The sequence below is a fragment of the Panthera tigris genome, chromosome F2 (genome assembly GCF_018350195.1).
Source record: "Panthera tigris isolate Pti1 chromosome F2, P.tigris_Pti1_mat1.1, whole genome shotgun sequence".
In the NCBI taxonomy this organism is placed as follows: Eukaryota; Metazoa; Chordata; class Mammalia; order Carnivora; family Felidae; genus Panthera; species Panthera tigris.
In genome coordinates, this window is record NC_056676.1 from 1,299,617 (window position 1) to 1,314,386 (window position 14,770).

General features: G+C 39.5%; 1 protein-coding gene across 3 annotated transcripts in view; it reads right to left on the reverse strand.

The window, feature by feature from the left end:
* Window positions 1–14,770, reverse strand: part of PRKDC (protein kinase, DNA-activated, catalytic subunit) — a 214,760-nt gene that overhangs the window by 177,200 nt on the left and 22,790 nt on the right. For all 3 annotated transcript variants that reach the window (XM_007085581.3, XM_042972680.1, XM_042972681.1), the window contains 8 exons: window positions 11,133–11,182; window positions 10,116–10,241; window positions 8,436–8,588; window positions 6,840–6,955; window positions 6,145–6,304; window positions 5,082–5,168; window positions 4,512–4,631; window positions 3,916–4,075 (listed from right to left, as the gene is read on the reverse strand). In XM_007085581.3, the coding sequence (XP_007085643.2) occupies window positions 3,916–4,075; window positions 4,512–4,631; window positions 5,082–5,168; window positions 6,145–6,304; window positions 6,840–6,955; window positions 8,436–8,588; window positions 10,116–10,241; window positions 11,133–11,182 (972 nt within the window). The remainder of the gene's footprint in view (window positions 1–3,915; window positions 4,076–4,511; window positions 4,632–5,081; window positions 5,169–6,144; window positions 6,305–6,839; window positions 6,956–8,435; window positions 8,589–10,115; window positions 10,242–11,132; window positions 11,183–14,770) is intronic.

The following is a 14,770-nucleotide window of genomic DNA, read 5'->3' on the forward strand; positions in this document are numbered from 1 at the left end:
AAAATAAAGTTGAATCAAAAAAAAAAGAATGCAGTCTTGGTTTCCCATAGCCCTCCAGCTCTTCCAGAATTAAGTCTCACTGGTTTTCAAAGCCATATGTTATGGGGCTCATCTTCCTGATACAGGTCCCCAATGTGGCCTGAATCCTTCACTCCTCCATGCCTGTGATAACCCTCCTGCTGTGGGTCACTGCACTAGGGGTAAGGGTCTCAACAGTCTGCATCTCTGCCCTTTCTATGTGTCTCAATGTGGCTTTTTCTTGATCTTTAGCCATAAAAGAGCTCTTTTGTTAGTCTCAGGTCATTCTGAGTGAGAGTTGCTCTATATGTAGTTGTAGCCTTCGTGCGTTCACAGAAGGAGGTGTGCTCAGGATTCTCCTACTCTACTGTCTTGATCCTCCTATGATTATCTTTTTTTGCTGATCCAAATTATCCCCAATTTTGCCTGTAACATTTCTCCATCATTCTTTGAACACCTTCTTAATTTCCTGATGTCTCAGAAAATATAACATTCTAGGTTCATCTTGTATTTCCCCTGTCCCAGGCTGGAGCCAGTCATCTCTCCAAGGAGTTCTGGTTCCTTTCAATGTAAAATGACATTTAGAAACCATGATCTGGGCACTAGGTTTGTTCATTACTATTAAGGTATCACTATTCCAAAGCAGGCCCTTTCAATGGACTGATTTGGAATACATGCGTGCATGTGCACGCACACACACACACACACACACACACACACACACACACACACACACTCTGTCATCTCTATTTTTACCCAACTCTTGACTCACTCTGTCGTCTCTATTTTTACCTTAATTTACCCATATGTGTGTATGTATATAAGTGTCTGTGTGTGTGAGCAAGAGAGACAGAGAGGAAGAAAGGCAGAGAAAAAGACAGGGAGAGGGAAAGAGGAAGTACCATGATCTCACACCAATACATCCATTTGCTATCCAATACCATAGGGTTCACTTTAGTTTTCTCTTTCTCTATTTGTAACTCCCTTCTCTAACAAAGAGAAATCTAGCTTCTGTTAACCTTTATTTATTTATTTGATCAATCACCCATATGTCACCTTCCCCATCCCGCCTTGACCTCCACACCTTATGAAGCCCAACATGCGGGAACCCCCCACCCTGCTCCAGCTCCATGCCAGGCTGCCCCTCCAAGTTGCCCCCCTTATGTTCCTGGGGACGACCACTGCTACCCTAACACCTAACTTGCTCTGTGCTGCCTAAAGGCCTTAGGACTGAATACTTTAGGAGAAGAAAGGAAGAGGATTTCAAATGACTAACTCCCACAAAGGTAAAACTATAACTTTAGGGTTACATAAAGGTGGAGCAGAAACTCACTAACCAAACTGTCAAAATGAACATAACTGGTAATGGCACCAATTACTATCATGATGCTATGAGGAGGCCATGGCATCAGTTCTGGGTGTTTCTGCCAAAATAGCATCCCTGAACCTCATCATGAGAAAACAGACAAGCCCACACATGAGAACTAAGACAGGCTAAAGAGCTACCCACATTAAAGAAAGCTAAGGCATTATGATAATTAAATCCAACACATAGTCCTAGATTGAATGCTGTATCAGGAAAAGTATAGCCATAAAAGAAATTAATGGGACAACTGAGAAATCTACATATGGATTATAGATTAGAAAAAAATACTGTATCTGTGTTATTCTTCCTGATTTTGATAATGATACCATGGTTGTATGAAATAACGTCCTCACTCTTAAGAAATACACATTGTTGGGGCACCTGGGTGGCTCGGTCGGTTAAGCGTCCGACTTCGGCTCAGGTCACGATCTCACGGTCCGTGAGTTCGAGCCCCGCATCGGGCTCTGTGCTGACAGCTCAGAGACTGGGGCCTGTTTCAGATTCTGTGTCTCCCTCTCTCTCTGCCCCTCCCCTGTTCATGCTCTGTCTCTCTCTGTCTCAAAAATAAATAAACGTTAAAAAAAAAAATTAAAAAAAAAAAAAAGAAATACACATGGCAACATTTAGGCATAAACATCCATGATGTCTGCAACTTATAAAGGGTTCAGAAAAAAATGTCATGTATAAATACACACACATATTATCACCTAATATAAGGAGAATACATGCAACAATAAAACAGGGAACAAAACCTTACTTGTGTAATCTGTGTAGAGTATACAGGAGTTCCTTTCACTATTAGTGCAACTGTCCTGAAAGTCTGATATAATTTCAAATAAAACATTACTAAAAATAGGAGTTGTCTTTAAGTTTATGGATTTTCTTTTATTATTTACTTTACCTACTCTCTGTTTTTCCCTATCTTCTAATTGTCTAAAGTACACATATTTATGAATAGCAATATCCTTTTGCTTAAAAGAATCACAGTATCAAGGTGCATTGGTAGCTCAGTTAAGTGTCCAACTCCTGATTTCAGCTCAGGTCATGATCTCGTGGTTGTGAGCTTCGGGCTCCGCGGTAGGCGTGGAACCTGTTTAATATTCTCTCTCTCCCCCCTCTCCCCTGCTTGCATGCCTGTGTGCACACATGCTCTCTCTCAAAACAATTAAAAAAAATAATCACAGTATTTTCCCTTATAATTTTTTAAAAAACATAAATCTTTTCTTTTTTTATTCTTTAAAAAAATTTTATTTACTTTTGAGAGAGAGACACACACAGAGGCATGAGCGGAAGAGGGGCAGAGAGAGAGAGGGAGACACACAATCCAAAGCAGGCTCCAGGCTCTGAGCTGTCAGCACAGAGCTCGACGCAGGGCTCGAACTCACAGACCACAAGATCATGACCTGAGCTTAAGCTGGATGCTTAACCAACTGAGCCACCCAGGAGCCCCGACATAAATCTTTTCAATGAGCTAATTGACAGAACTAAATTCTAGAAAACAAAAAGTACCAACAAAGTATTTGCTATGAGATATCTTCATTTTTTTTTTAACTAAGTCCATGTTTTTTAGTGATCTACTCAAATACAGCAATCCTTATATGATGTGAATTTTAAATGCCTAAGTAACCTATAAACATTAACTTATTTTTTTTTGTCTCTAAATAAGCTTGTTATTGCTAACATTTACAGAAAAATCTCCCAAAATTGTGACTCTTCTTGAACTCTGAATATACATCAAGGGTGTCAGAAAAACCGATTCAGTGAACAAAATGTGTCACACAACTTTCACTTACTATTTCCAAATCAACAATACTTAAGTTGAATAATAAAACAGTTCATGTAGATAAAATTTTACAAATTTAATACTTAACTCACTTAATTTTTCATGACACTAACTTGTAAAGTCTTAGCAATGTTTCACTTTCTCCAGTCTGAATCTTTCTTTTTGCTCCATCTAAGAACAGTGTCCATGTTCATTCTGGTTCAAGTAAATCTGTCCCCCTGAACTCTAATTACTACTTTTCTTGACTGGTCACACTTTTGCCTGGCCCAATCATTTTTTTCCTTTGAATCTTTTCCCAAACCGACTATGGCAATTCTTCTAAACTGGCTAACATTAGTGTTTAATCAATTATATTTGGAAAACCAATAAAAATTAACAAAATATAAAATTACTGTTAAATTTTCATAGTTTTAATCCCTACTTATTTAACTATTTATTTATTTGCAAGGCAGTGTATTAGGATTTATAAGGAGTTCGATATATTAAAGATAGAGTTTTGCCCTTGAAGATTCTATAAATCTTGGTAGGATATAAGTGAATAAAATGAAAACAAGGTTTAATATCTCAAGTATTTTCTTATGTCCCAATTATATTGACTAAATTGGGAATATTACAAAAATCTCAATCAAACATATTTTGAATACGTTAGGCTCAAATTACAGAAGTTGCAGAAATACAAATAGTCCTACTAAAGTTATTACATTGCCATTTTATTTAAGATACACATCACAATTCTTCCAAACCTTACCTGACAAGGCTGAAATTTTCAGATATCCATCAAGGCTGGGTAAAATGTCTTTATAATAGGGCTGAATTACATGTTTGCAGATGTAAACGGACCATTCTTCTAGGGCATTCAGGCCTACTTCTGCCAGTGGGGGATAGCTCAGGCCCAGTTTAAAAGCCATCTACATATCAATACAAACAAGGTAAACTGAAATACAGGGAATTTAACATTTAAAGAGAAAAAAACACCAATTAGTTGTGGTTTCTAGTGAATAAGCCTTTCTACTGACAGATACTGCTGGAGGTAAGGAGGGGCATCCAAGGTCATTCCTGGGAAAAGGAGCACCACCAGTCTATGTAGCTGGTGTTCTACTGCAAACTTTCAACACAAGGAAAGTTTAATCTTCACATCCACCTGTCAGGGAAGTTCTGAGAGGCCAAGCCAAGTGTCCCAAGTCCCAAGGCTACTAAGTGGCAGAAGTAGAACTTGAACCAGGGGTGTCTGATGGGTAAGCACCTGCTATAACTATAGTGGCAAGACCTTGACAGTTCCATGTTTTCTAGAAAACATAACATTATGTGGGAAAAAAATGGATTTGCTTAAGACAATGTATTTACCTGCAATGCAGGAACATAGGCTCTAATATCAAGTTCAATGATGTCATGTGGCAGGGACAGAATAAAGGTCAAACAGGAGGCCAAAAGTTCATCTTTGTATTGCTTCATTTTAAATGAAACCTTAACAAAAAAGAAAAAGAAAAAGACGGACCTGTGTACCTGAATAGAGCCTATAATCTGAGAATCAGCTAAAAAATATTTACCCTTATTCTCAAACACAAAAATTGATCATGCAGCTTTTATATGACATGGCTACTGTTATTTACAAAGTAAGCACTGATCTCCAGGAAAAATTCATCTGTTGAAGTACTTAATTCTCATTATATGGAGAGCTAAAGAATCCATTAGTTTTGAGTTGACATCATACAAACTATTTAATGAAAACTCAAGGGACTTTTGAAATACAACGATTTCCTCTGTTAGTGCTTCCTAATCCCTTAACCCCAATCTGGATTAAGCAAACCAATTTTTAAGTCATTAGATAATTTATGATCACTAAGATTTTTTTATCAACATACTTTAATTTTTAAATAGCCCATGAAAACATTGGATAAATCATTTAAAAATTACCTCTTTACCAAATTTTGCAAACAAAGCAAAGCAAGAATACTTTTCTGGGTCCTCAGGAGACTGTGTCTGACTCTTTAGCCCAACTCCCTGTTGAATAAAGCAGTAAATTAGTAAAGTGAACAATATCATGTAATTCTGTGTCCTAATGTAGCAGTTCCCAGTCTTACTTCTTTTTTTTTTTTAATGTTTATTTTTGAGAGAGAGGGAGAAAGAGAGAGAGCACAAGCCAGGGAGGGGCAGAGAGGGAGACACAGAATCAGAACCAGGCTCCAGGCTCTGAGCTGTCAGCACATGGCTCGACGCAGGGCTCGAACTCATCAACCGTGAGATCATGACCTGAGCCCAAGTGGAACACTCAGCCGACTGAGCCACCCAGGGGCCCCTCAGTCTTACTTCTAAGGAGTGAATCCATTTTCACTTTGCCAACGTCTTGCGCAGAGGGGGAAAAAAACAAAAAAAAGCTCTGATAACACTTCAGGCAGAGGCCAGAGAGAAACAAAACGTTAAGGTAATAGGTGAATGACTAGTCAAAAGCCAGAGGCCTGGGTAAGTCCACTTCCCCTTTCCCTTTCCTGTCTTCCAGTACATACACCTACGAACCAAGAGACCCTGCCCACCCTGTGATCAACCGATTGGACTGCTCGGGATAAACTGGAGCATTAGGTGCACTAACCTAGTTATTCTCCAAGGTCACTAGCCACCAGATCACCTGGGTGGTCTACTAGCACAGACTGTGCGGCCTTGTCCCCAGAGTTTCTGATTAGCTAAGTCTGGAGAGGGCACAGATTTCTCAGGTAATGCTGATGCTGCTGGTCCTAGGACCACACTTTGAGAACCTCTGGTAATCTAACCTTACCAGCCAGATGCTTGTAAAGCAGAGCAGAAAATACCATTAACTTTTTTTACAGTCTCATCCAATTGCCACTCACACTATTTTTAAAAGCACAGAAAATGAGACTTTAAAACTGCAATATACTATACTATTTTATAATGCACTTATATACATAATCGTGCAACCTAAAAAACACAGGAATATTCAATGTCCGCACAAAAAAACACTCACCTTAAAATATTTTATTTTCTTGGCATTTCTCACAGCAACAGAAAGCAATTTGTAAAAACCACTGATGAGAGGCAACCGTGTAGACTGCAAAATTAATTCATATGCAAATGAATATACCCATGGCTCAAAAAATTCTACATGTTTCTCAGGAAGAATCTCTCTGTAAAAACAAATTAAAAGCTTAATGTAGAAGTTTTTATCATATAATATTTTTATTCTGCTTCAAAATTATAAGGGATATAATCAAAAAGGTATATGATTCCATTATGTAAATACTTTCATGTTCCTCTTTTCCCAAGGATATCTTTTTTTTTTTTAAGTTTATTTATTTATTTTGAGAGAGAGAGACAGAGAGAGAGCATATGCACAAGCAAGCACAGAGTAGGGACAGCAAGAGAGGGAGAGAGAATCCCAAGCAGGCTCCACGCTTTTAGTGCACAGCCCAGCATGGGGCTTGATCCCAGGAACCATGAGATCATGACCCGAGCCGAAATCAAATGTCAGATGCTTAACTGACTGAGCCACCCAGACACCCCTCCCTACCTGAGGATCTTTTAAACAGAAAACGACGATAATTCTAAGCTGGTACATTTAGATATAAAGATTCATATAAGCAATTTTAGATTTTAAGTCTTTTACTTTTTCATCTCATACATCCATAGAAGTGTCTAAATACTTAGAATTTTTTTAAATACCTGCAAATTTCCACCAGGTTAATGAAAGCTGAAAAATCTTTGGGTTTAGCAGGATGCAAGTTAGCAGCTGGATCGGAGGTCGGGATCACCCAAACACCAGTAGCTTCGTTTTCATCCTTGAAAGTAGATGTATCCAAAGACTTTATCAAAGTGAGAAAGGCATATATGGGTCCTCAATTACAAGTAATACAATTTAATAAAGTTTATAATTTAATAAAGATGACAAAGCTCAAAAACATTAAAGAAAAAGACAAAGGAAGTGCCAAAGTGAAGTGACAAAAGAATAGTACAAATACAAAAATATGAAGAGGGAGGGCTATACCTTCTTGAAGGAACTAGCAACGATGCCTTGACAGAGGTACACGTTCAGAACATTAGAACGTGTCCATAAGGACTTTGAGGTTTCAAACTGAGAAACAGGAATCATTAATAGTATTAAGTAACAGTAACTCACTATGAACAGACTATGTGTCACCAAACTCAGGTGGAAATGTAAAACAAGCAGTCAGAAATACACACTGGAAGCTATAAAGGAGGATTGGGGTGGATTCTAGGTTTACATGGGAAATGGTCGCAGAGGTGACCACTGCCCTGCTGGAGGTGAAGTAAAAAGGGCAGGAAACAGAAGAGAGAAAACAAGAAGAGAAAGGAAGTACAAGGGAAGCCACTGAAGACAACAAAAGTGACAAAGATGCAAGTCCTAAAAAGCAGGCTTGTTGGGAGGACATAGTTCTAGAAGTCCCTGCTGGCAAGTTTTTCAATGAAATTATTTTAGACACGCGCAAAGCATGAAAAATACTGCTGTTCCCATCAACCAGCATAAAAAACAGAACAATGCAAATGCAATACAGTTACTGCTTCCTTTATCTATCCTCTGCATAATCACTCCACTATCTTTTGTCTAACTTCATGGTATTACAGTGCAAGTACGTATGCACTAACGAGCAGAATCTAGTCTCAGAAAAAATCCCTGGGCTGAAAAGCAAATTAGTATTTTCCACTGGAACTCAAGTCCTTTGACACTAGTGTCATTCCCATAGTGCTTTCCTAAAACACACCCTCAGATAAGAGCACAGTGGCTTGTAGCTGGCAGCCTTAAACCATGACTTATTTTTCACACAGGCCAGGAAATCTGAGTACAGGAAAAAGGGAGGGTGTATTTTCCTTTTCTCCCTATTGCCTATATTCTACTATCTCAAGAACACATTTAACCTTGAACCCAGAGTTCAGCGTTTCCTTAGCTATAAACAAGAGGAATCCCAGGTTTCCCTATCCCACTATAGTAAGTCACCCCTACACAAAGTAAGATCTGACTCTTTACTATTGCTAAGAAATGAGTAACAAGCCTAGGAAACAAAATTTTTAAAGTAAATGGTTTTGAAATATTAAACATATAAATTACTTTTTGAACAATATAGAGATAACATTTTCTACACACTGAGCTATTCAGTTAGCAAAGTATCAATGACACACATGAATGCTGCAGAAATCAATTTCCTACAATATTCTACAAATGTGCTATTTTCCCCTGGATGTTTACATACAAAGAGCTGCTATAAAAATGATGCAAAATTATTACTGACAAAAACTTCTAACCTCATATCCGCCAACATTCTGTTTTTCTAGTGTAAGATCCAGTTTCTCAATAATCTTCAAAACTGATTTGACAAATTCATCATATAGCAAACGATTCAGACTTTGAAGGGAGGAATTCACAAAGAGAAATACTTCATCTGCTAAAAGAAAATCCTTTAAAATAAAGAAAATAAGCTTCAAAATTTTATGCAAAAAGGTAGCAGTATCCATATTAAATTATAATGCACATGTGTACTTGCATATTCAGATATTATAGCAACTTCTGTGTAAACTGGAGGAGATTTACCTGGAAGTTTTCAGGTGCAAAATGTAGACACTCTCCTAAATTATTAGGACAGTATCATTTCAGTCAGATAGGACTTCACCCATACATGTAACAGATACTTACTAAGTACAAAGTGGCAAATGAGAAGATTTAGGCCAATCCTCATCAAAGCATTCATCCCACCTAAAGCGTGTGTGTAAAAACACTTAGGTATATATACACACACACATATATTACATATACACGTTTGTACAAATACACATGCATGTACATTTATATATATATGTGTATAAATAAGCATGCTTACACACATATCTGTATATACACACATACAAGCATACATACACGTGGATAAATGCACACCTATCCTCAGAATGGACTTAAAAATATAATTTATCATTTCTTTAAAAGTGAAACTATTCTGGTGCACCTGAATGGCTGGCTCAGTTGGTTGAGCATCCGACTCTTGGTCTCGGCTCAGGTCACGATCTCACAATTCATTGGTTCAGGCCCCATGTCAGCTCTGCACTGGCAGACAAAGGCTGCTTGGGAATTCTCTATCTCCCCATCTCTTTGCCTCTTCCCTGCTTTCTCTCTCTCTCTCTCTCAAAATAAATAAGTAAACATTTTTTTTAAGTGAAACTATTCTACTATTCCAAAAAATAGGCCAATGACTCTGCCTTTACTCAGGCAAATATTCTATGGAACTTAACCACAAAACATAGGAACACCTAACATCATATATAAAAAAGAAATATTGTAGGTAAAAGCACTAACACTGCTATACTATTTTACTTCAGTAAGAAACCAACTAAAAACTCCTAAGATAGGAGAACAGAAATTATCTATGGACACAAACTGTTTTTCCTAGGGTATAATGCTTTGTCAAAGTCTATGCTGAAATGGTGGCCAGAACCTGGCTTAAAGGAGACATTAGAGAAACATCTATCAGAAACATTAAGCAGGAGGCATTATTCTGATCATAAATGACGTAAAAAACCATATACCAATTGCCTTCACACTACTGAGTCAGTAACATTTCATCTTTTTTTTAATCTTCATCTTTAACAAATAAAAAGAGAATAGCTCTTCCATGGTGATAATACTGTTATACTTTTGCTACCTAAAAGGCTGATCTGTCAGGAAAAATAATTTAGCATCAAACATACTACACTGGCTACTCACAGATGAAATAAGGACTCAGCTATGGCAATTATTAAGTTTATATGAGTTCTATGATTTTGTTCCTAACTGATACCACTTTAATTTTCTATTACATGAAGTACTTTAGCAATAAAACAACTGAATAGTTAGTAAAATATAATTCTGAAATTGGCAAGTCCTAAGGGTAAAAGTATGTAGACTAATAAAGAGGAATTAGAGTACTTTCATGGCTTTAAACGAGTCATTTTTACCATCATCTGGTCACAACTCAGGAGACTTCTAAAAAGATCCAGATAATCTTTATACGTGGGCACTTTCCATTTGCCAGTTCTAACTTCCCCTGATGCACGATAGTCTTCAGATTCAGACTCAGCACCCTGGGCAGGAAGACAACAAACCAATATTTACTGGTGGAATCACAAGATAAGCATGGCTGCCAGAATGTTCTGATTTTCAGAACTGCCTAAGCTAAAACATTCACTAGTCAGATACTAATTTGATTGAGGAAGATAGTATAGCATGAAAGCATAATAAGAAAGCAAGCTAAAAAAAAAAAAAAAAAAAAAAAAAAAAAAAAAAAATCATGATTTTTCTAACTGGGACTAAAATAGCGATGAATTAAAAAAATATCTCGGGGCGCCTGGGTGGCTCTAGTCGGTTAAGCGTCCGACTTCGGCTCAGGTCATGATCTCGCGGTCTGTGAGTTCGAGCCCCGCATCGGGCTCTGTGCTGACAGCTCAGAGCCTGGAGCCTGTTTCAGATTCTATGTCTCCCTCTCTCTCTGACCCTCCCCCGTTCATGCTCTGTCTCTCTCTGTCTCAAAAATAAATAAAAACATTAAAAAAAAAAAAATTAAAAAAAAAAAAAATCTCAAAACAATGCCCAAGGAATCTGCTAGGGGTCATTTGTCTCATTTTCCTACTCAGGTCCATCTCCCACCTCCTCCTATTTCCTACAACTTCAAGCAACTAAGATATGTCTCCCATGATACGCCTAAGCATTCTGTCTCAGAGTTTCAAGAGAAGCCACCCCCTTCTTGTAAAAATGTGTATATAACAGTAAAGTTACATTTAAGGATGTCCCATAACTTAGGAATTTATTCACCTGAAAAACTATAGAGGTATTATGTCCTACACTTTTCACAATGCAAGGCATGCCTTATAACTAAAAAGGCCATTTTTGTATATTTACAGACTAAAAATCCCAGCATCACTTCTAACTTTCAGTGACAAAAGACTAATTTTCAAAACATTAGATTCAGACTTTACCTTTTGAAGGATCACAGGCTTAGAACATATTCTGATTAAACCCTGATGCACTGAAAAAAACAAAATGAAAACAAAAATGAAGGAAACATCAAAAAGTACACCCAAACACTCAGTGAAAATGACAGCCACTATTTTACTAAACATAACCACACCTCTCAATTTTCCCTCTCAAGTCTATTCATATCCGCAGTGTAAAATTTTAGACCATTAAGATTCAGGAGCAAAAGGGAGAAAAAAAAGATTCAAAAAAAAAAGGATGAAAAAGGAGATTTTGATCCACCAAAACATTAGTTCCCACCAGGCATCAAAAGATACAAAAGAGAGAGAAAGCCTTAGCTACAGTTAAGGTTTTGGCCAGGGAAATCTCCAGTGCTGAAGTCACACCAGTCCTGTAATCTCCCTGTATTGATGATGTGAGTGCACATGCATGGTGCGAATCAGGTGTAGGGTGAGTGTTAAAGATGAGGTGAGGTTTACATTCACGTGTATATGCTGTGTCACCGTTAAGATTAGGGGTTGGTCGATAGATTTAGGGGGAAGATGGAGGCGTAGGAGGACGCTGGGCTCACCGCGCGTCCTGCTGATCACTTAGATTTCACCTACACCTGCCTAACTAACCCAGAAAACGACCAGAAGACTAGCAGAACAGAGTCTCCGGAGCCAAGCACAGAAGAGAGGCCCACGGAAGACGGTAGGAAGGGAGGAGAGGCGGTGCGGACTGCACGGACTGGCGGGAGGGAGCCGGGCGGAGGGGCGGCCCGCCGGCCAAACAGAGCTGAGTCTGGCTTGCAAAAGCGGAGGGGCCGGACGGAGTGTGTTCCCACAGCAAGCGAGACTTAACGTCTGGGAGGTCATAAGTTAACAGCTCTGCTCGGAAAGCGGGAAGGCTGGAGAACAAAGGGAGGGAGAGTTGCTGAGCCCCGGGACGACAGAGCTCAGTTTGGCGGGGAAAAAGGTGCTCGCCAGCGCCATCTCCCTCGCCCATCCCCCAGCTAAAATCCCAAAGGGAACCAGTTCCTGCCGGGGAACTTGCTCGCTCCGCGCAAACACCAACGCTGTGCTTCTGCGGAGCCACCCCTCCGGCAGCGGGTCTGACTCCCTCCCGCTGCCACAGGGCCCCTCCTGAAGTGGATCACCTAAGGAGAAGCGAGCTAAGCCTGCCCCTCCTGCCCCCGTGCACCTTGCCTACCCACCCCAGCTAATACGCCAGATCCCCAGCACCACAAGCCTGGCAGTGTGCAAGTAGCCCAGACGGGCCACGCCACCCCACAGTGAATCCCGCCCCTAGGAGAGGGGAAGAGAAGGCACACACCAGTCTGACTGGGGCCCCAGCGGTGGGCTGGGGGCAGACATCGGGTCGGACTGCGGCCCCGCCCACCAACTCCAGTTATACACCACAGCACAGGGGAAGTGCCCTGCAGGTCCCCACCACTCCAGGGACTATCCAAAATGACCAAACGGAAGAATTCCCCTCAGAAGAATCTCCAGGAAATAACAACAGCTAATGAACTGATCAAAGAGGATTTAAATAATATAACAGAAAGTGAATTAGAATAATAGTCATAAAATTAATCGCTGGGCTTGAAAACAGTATAGAGGACAGCAGAGAATCTCTTGCTACAGAGATCAAGGGACTAAGGAGCAGTCAGGAGGAGCTGAAAAACGCTTTGAACGAAATGCAAAACAAAATGGAAACGACGACGGCTCGGATTGAAGAGGCAGAGGAGAGAATAGGTGAACTAGAAGATAAAGTTATGGAAAAAGAGGAAGCTGAGAAAAAGAGAGAAAAAAAATCCAGGAGTATGAGGAGAAAATTAGAGAACTAAGTGATACATTAAAGAGAAATAATATACGCATAATTGGTATCCCAGAGGAGGAAGAGAGAGGGAAAGGTGCTGAAGGGGTACTTGAAGAAATAATAGCTGAGAACTTCCCTGACTGGGGAAGGAAAAAGGCATTGAAATCCAAGAGGCACAGAGAACTCCCTTCAGACGTCACTTGAATCGATCTTCTGCACGACATATCATAGTGAAACTGGCAACATACAAGGATAAAGAGAAAATTCTGAAAGCAGCAAGGGGTAAACGTGCTCTAACATATAAAGGGAGACCTGTAAGACTCGTGACTGATCTCTCTTTTGAAACTTGGCAGGCCAGAAAGGACTGGCACGAGATCTTTAATGTGCTGAACAGGAAAAATATGCAACCGAGAATCCTTTATCCAACAAGTCTGTCATTCAGAATAGAAGGAGAGATAAAGGTCTCCCCAAACAAACATAAACTGAAGGAATCTGTCACCACTAAACCAGCCCTACAAGAGATCCTACGGGGGATCCTGTGAGACAAAGTACCAGAGACATCACTACAAGCATAAATCATACAGATATCACAATGACTCTAAATCCATATCTTTCTATAATAACACTGAATGTAAATGGATTAAATGCACCAACCAAAAGACATAGGGTATCAGAATGGATAAAAAAACAAGACCCATCTATTTGCTGTCTACAAGAGACTCATTTTAGATCTGAGGACACCTTTAGATTGAGAGTGAGGGGATGGAGAACTATTTATCATGCTACTGGAAGCCAAAAGAAAGCTGGAGTAGCCATACTTATATCAGACAAACTAGACTTTTTTTTTTTAATTTTTTTTTTAACGTTTATTTATTTTTGAGACAGGGAGAGACAGCATGAATGGGGGAGGGTCAGAGAGAGAGGGAGACACAGAATTTGAAACAGGCTCCAGGCTCTGAGCTGTCAGCACAGAGCCTGATGCGGGGCTTGAACTCACAGACGGCGAGATCATGACCTGAGCCGAAGTCAGATGCTTAACCGACTGAGCCACCCAGGCGCCCCCAAACTAGACTTTAAATTAAAGGCTGTAACAAGAGATGAAGAAGGGCATTATATAATAATTACAGGGTCTATCCACCAGGAAGAGCTAACAATTATAAATGTCTATGCGCCGAATACAGGAGCCCCCAAATATATAAAACAACTACTCATAAACATAAGCAACCTTATTGATAAGAATGTGGTAATTGCAGGGGACTTTAACACTCCACTTACAGAAATGGATAGATCATCTAGACACATGGTCAATAAAGAAACAAGGGCCCTGAATGACACATTGGATCAGATGGACTTGACAGATATATTTAGAACTCTGCATCCCAAAGCAACAGAATATACTTTCTTCTCGAGTGCACATGGAACATTCTCCAAGATAGATCATATACTGGGTCACAAAACAGCCCTTCATAAGTTTACAAGAATTGAAATTATACCATGCATACTTTCAGACCACAATGCTATGAAGCTTGAAATCAACCACAGGAAAAAGTCTGGAAAACCTCCAAAAGCATGGAGGTTAAAGAACACCCTACTAAAGAATGAGTGGGTCAACCAGGCAATTAGAGAAGAAATTAAAAAATACATGGAAACAAACAAAAATGAAAATACAACAATCCAAACGCTTTGGGATGCAGCGAAGGCAGTCCTGAGAGGAAAATACATCGCAATCCAGGCCTATCTCAAGAAACAAGAAAAATCCCAAATACAAAATCTAACAGCACACCTAAAGGAAAGAGAAGCAGAACAGCAAAGGCAGCCTAAACCCAGCAGAAGAAGAAAT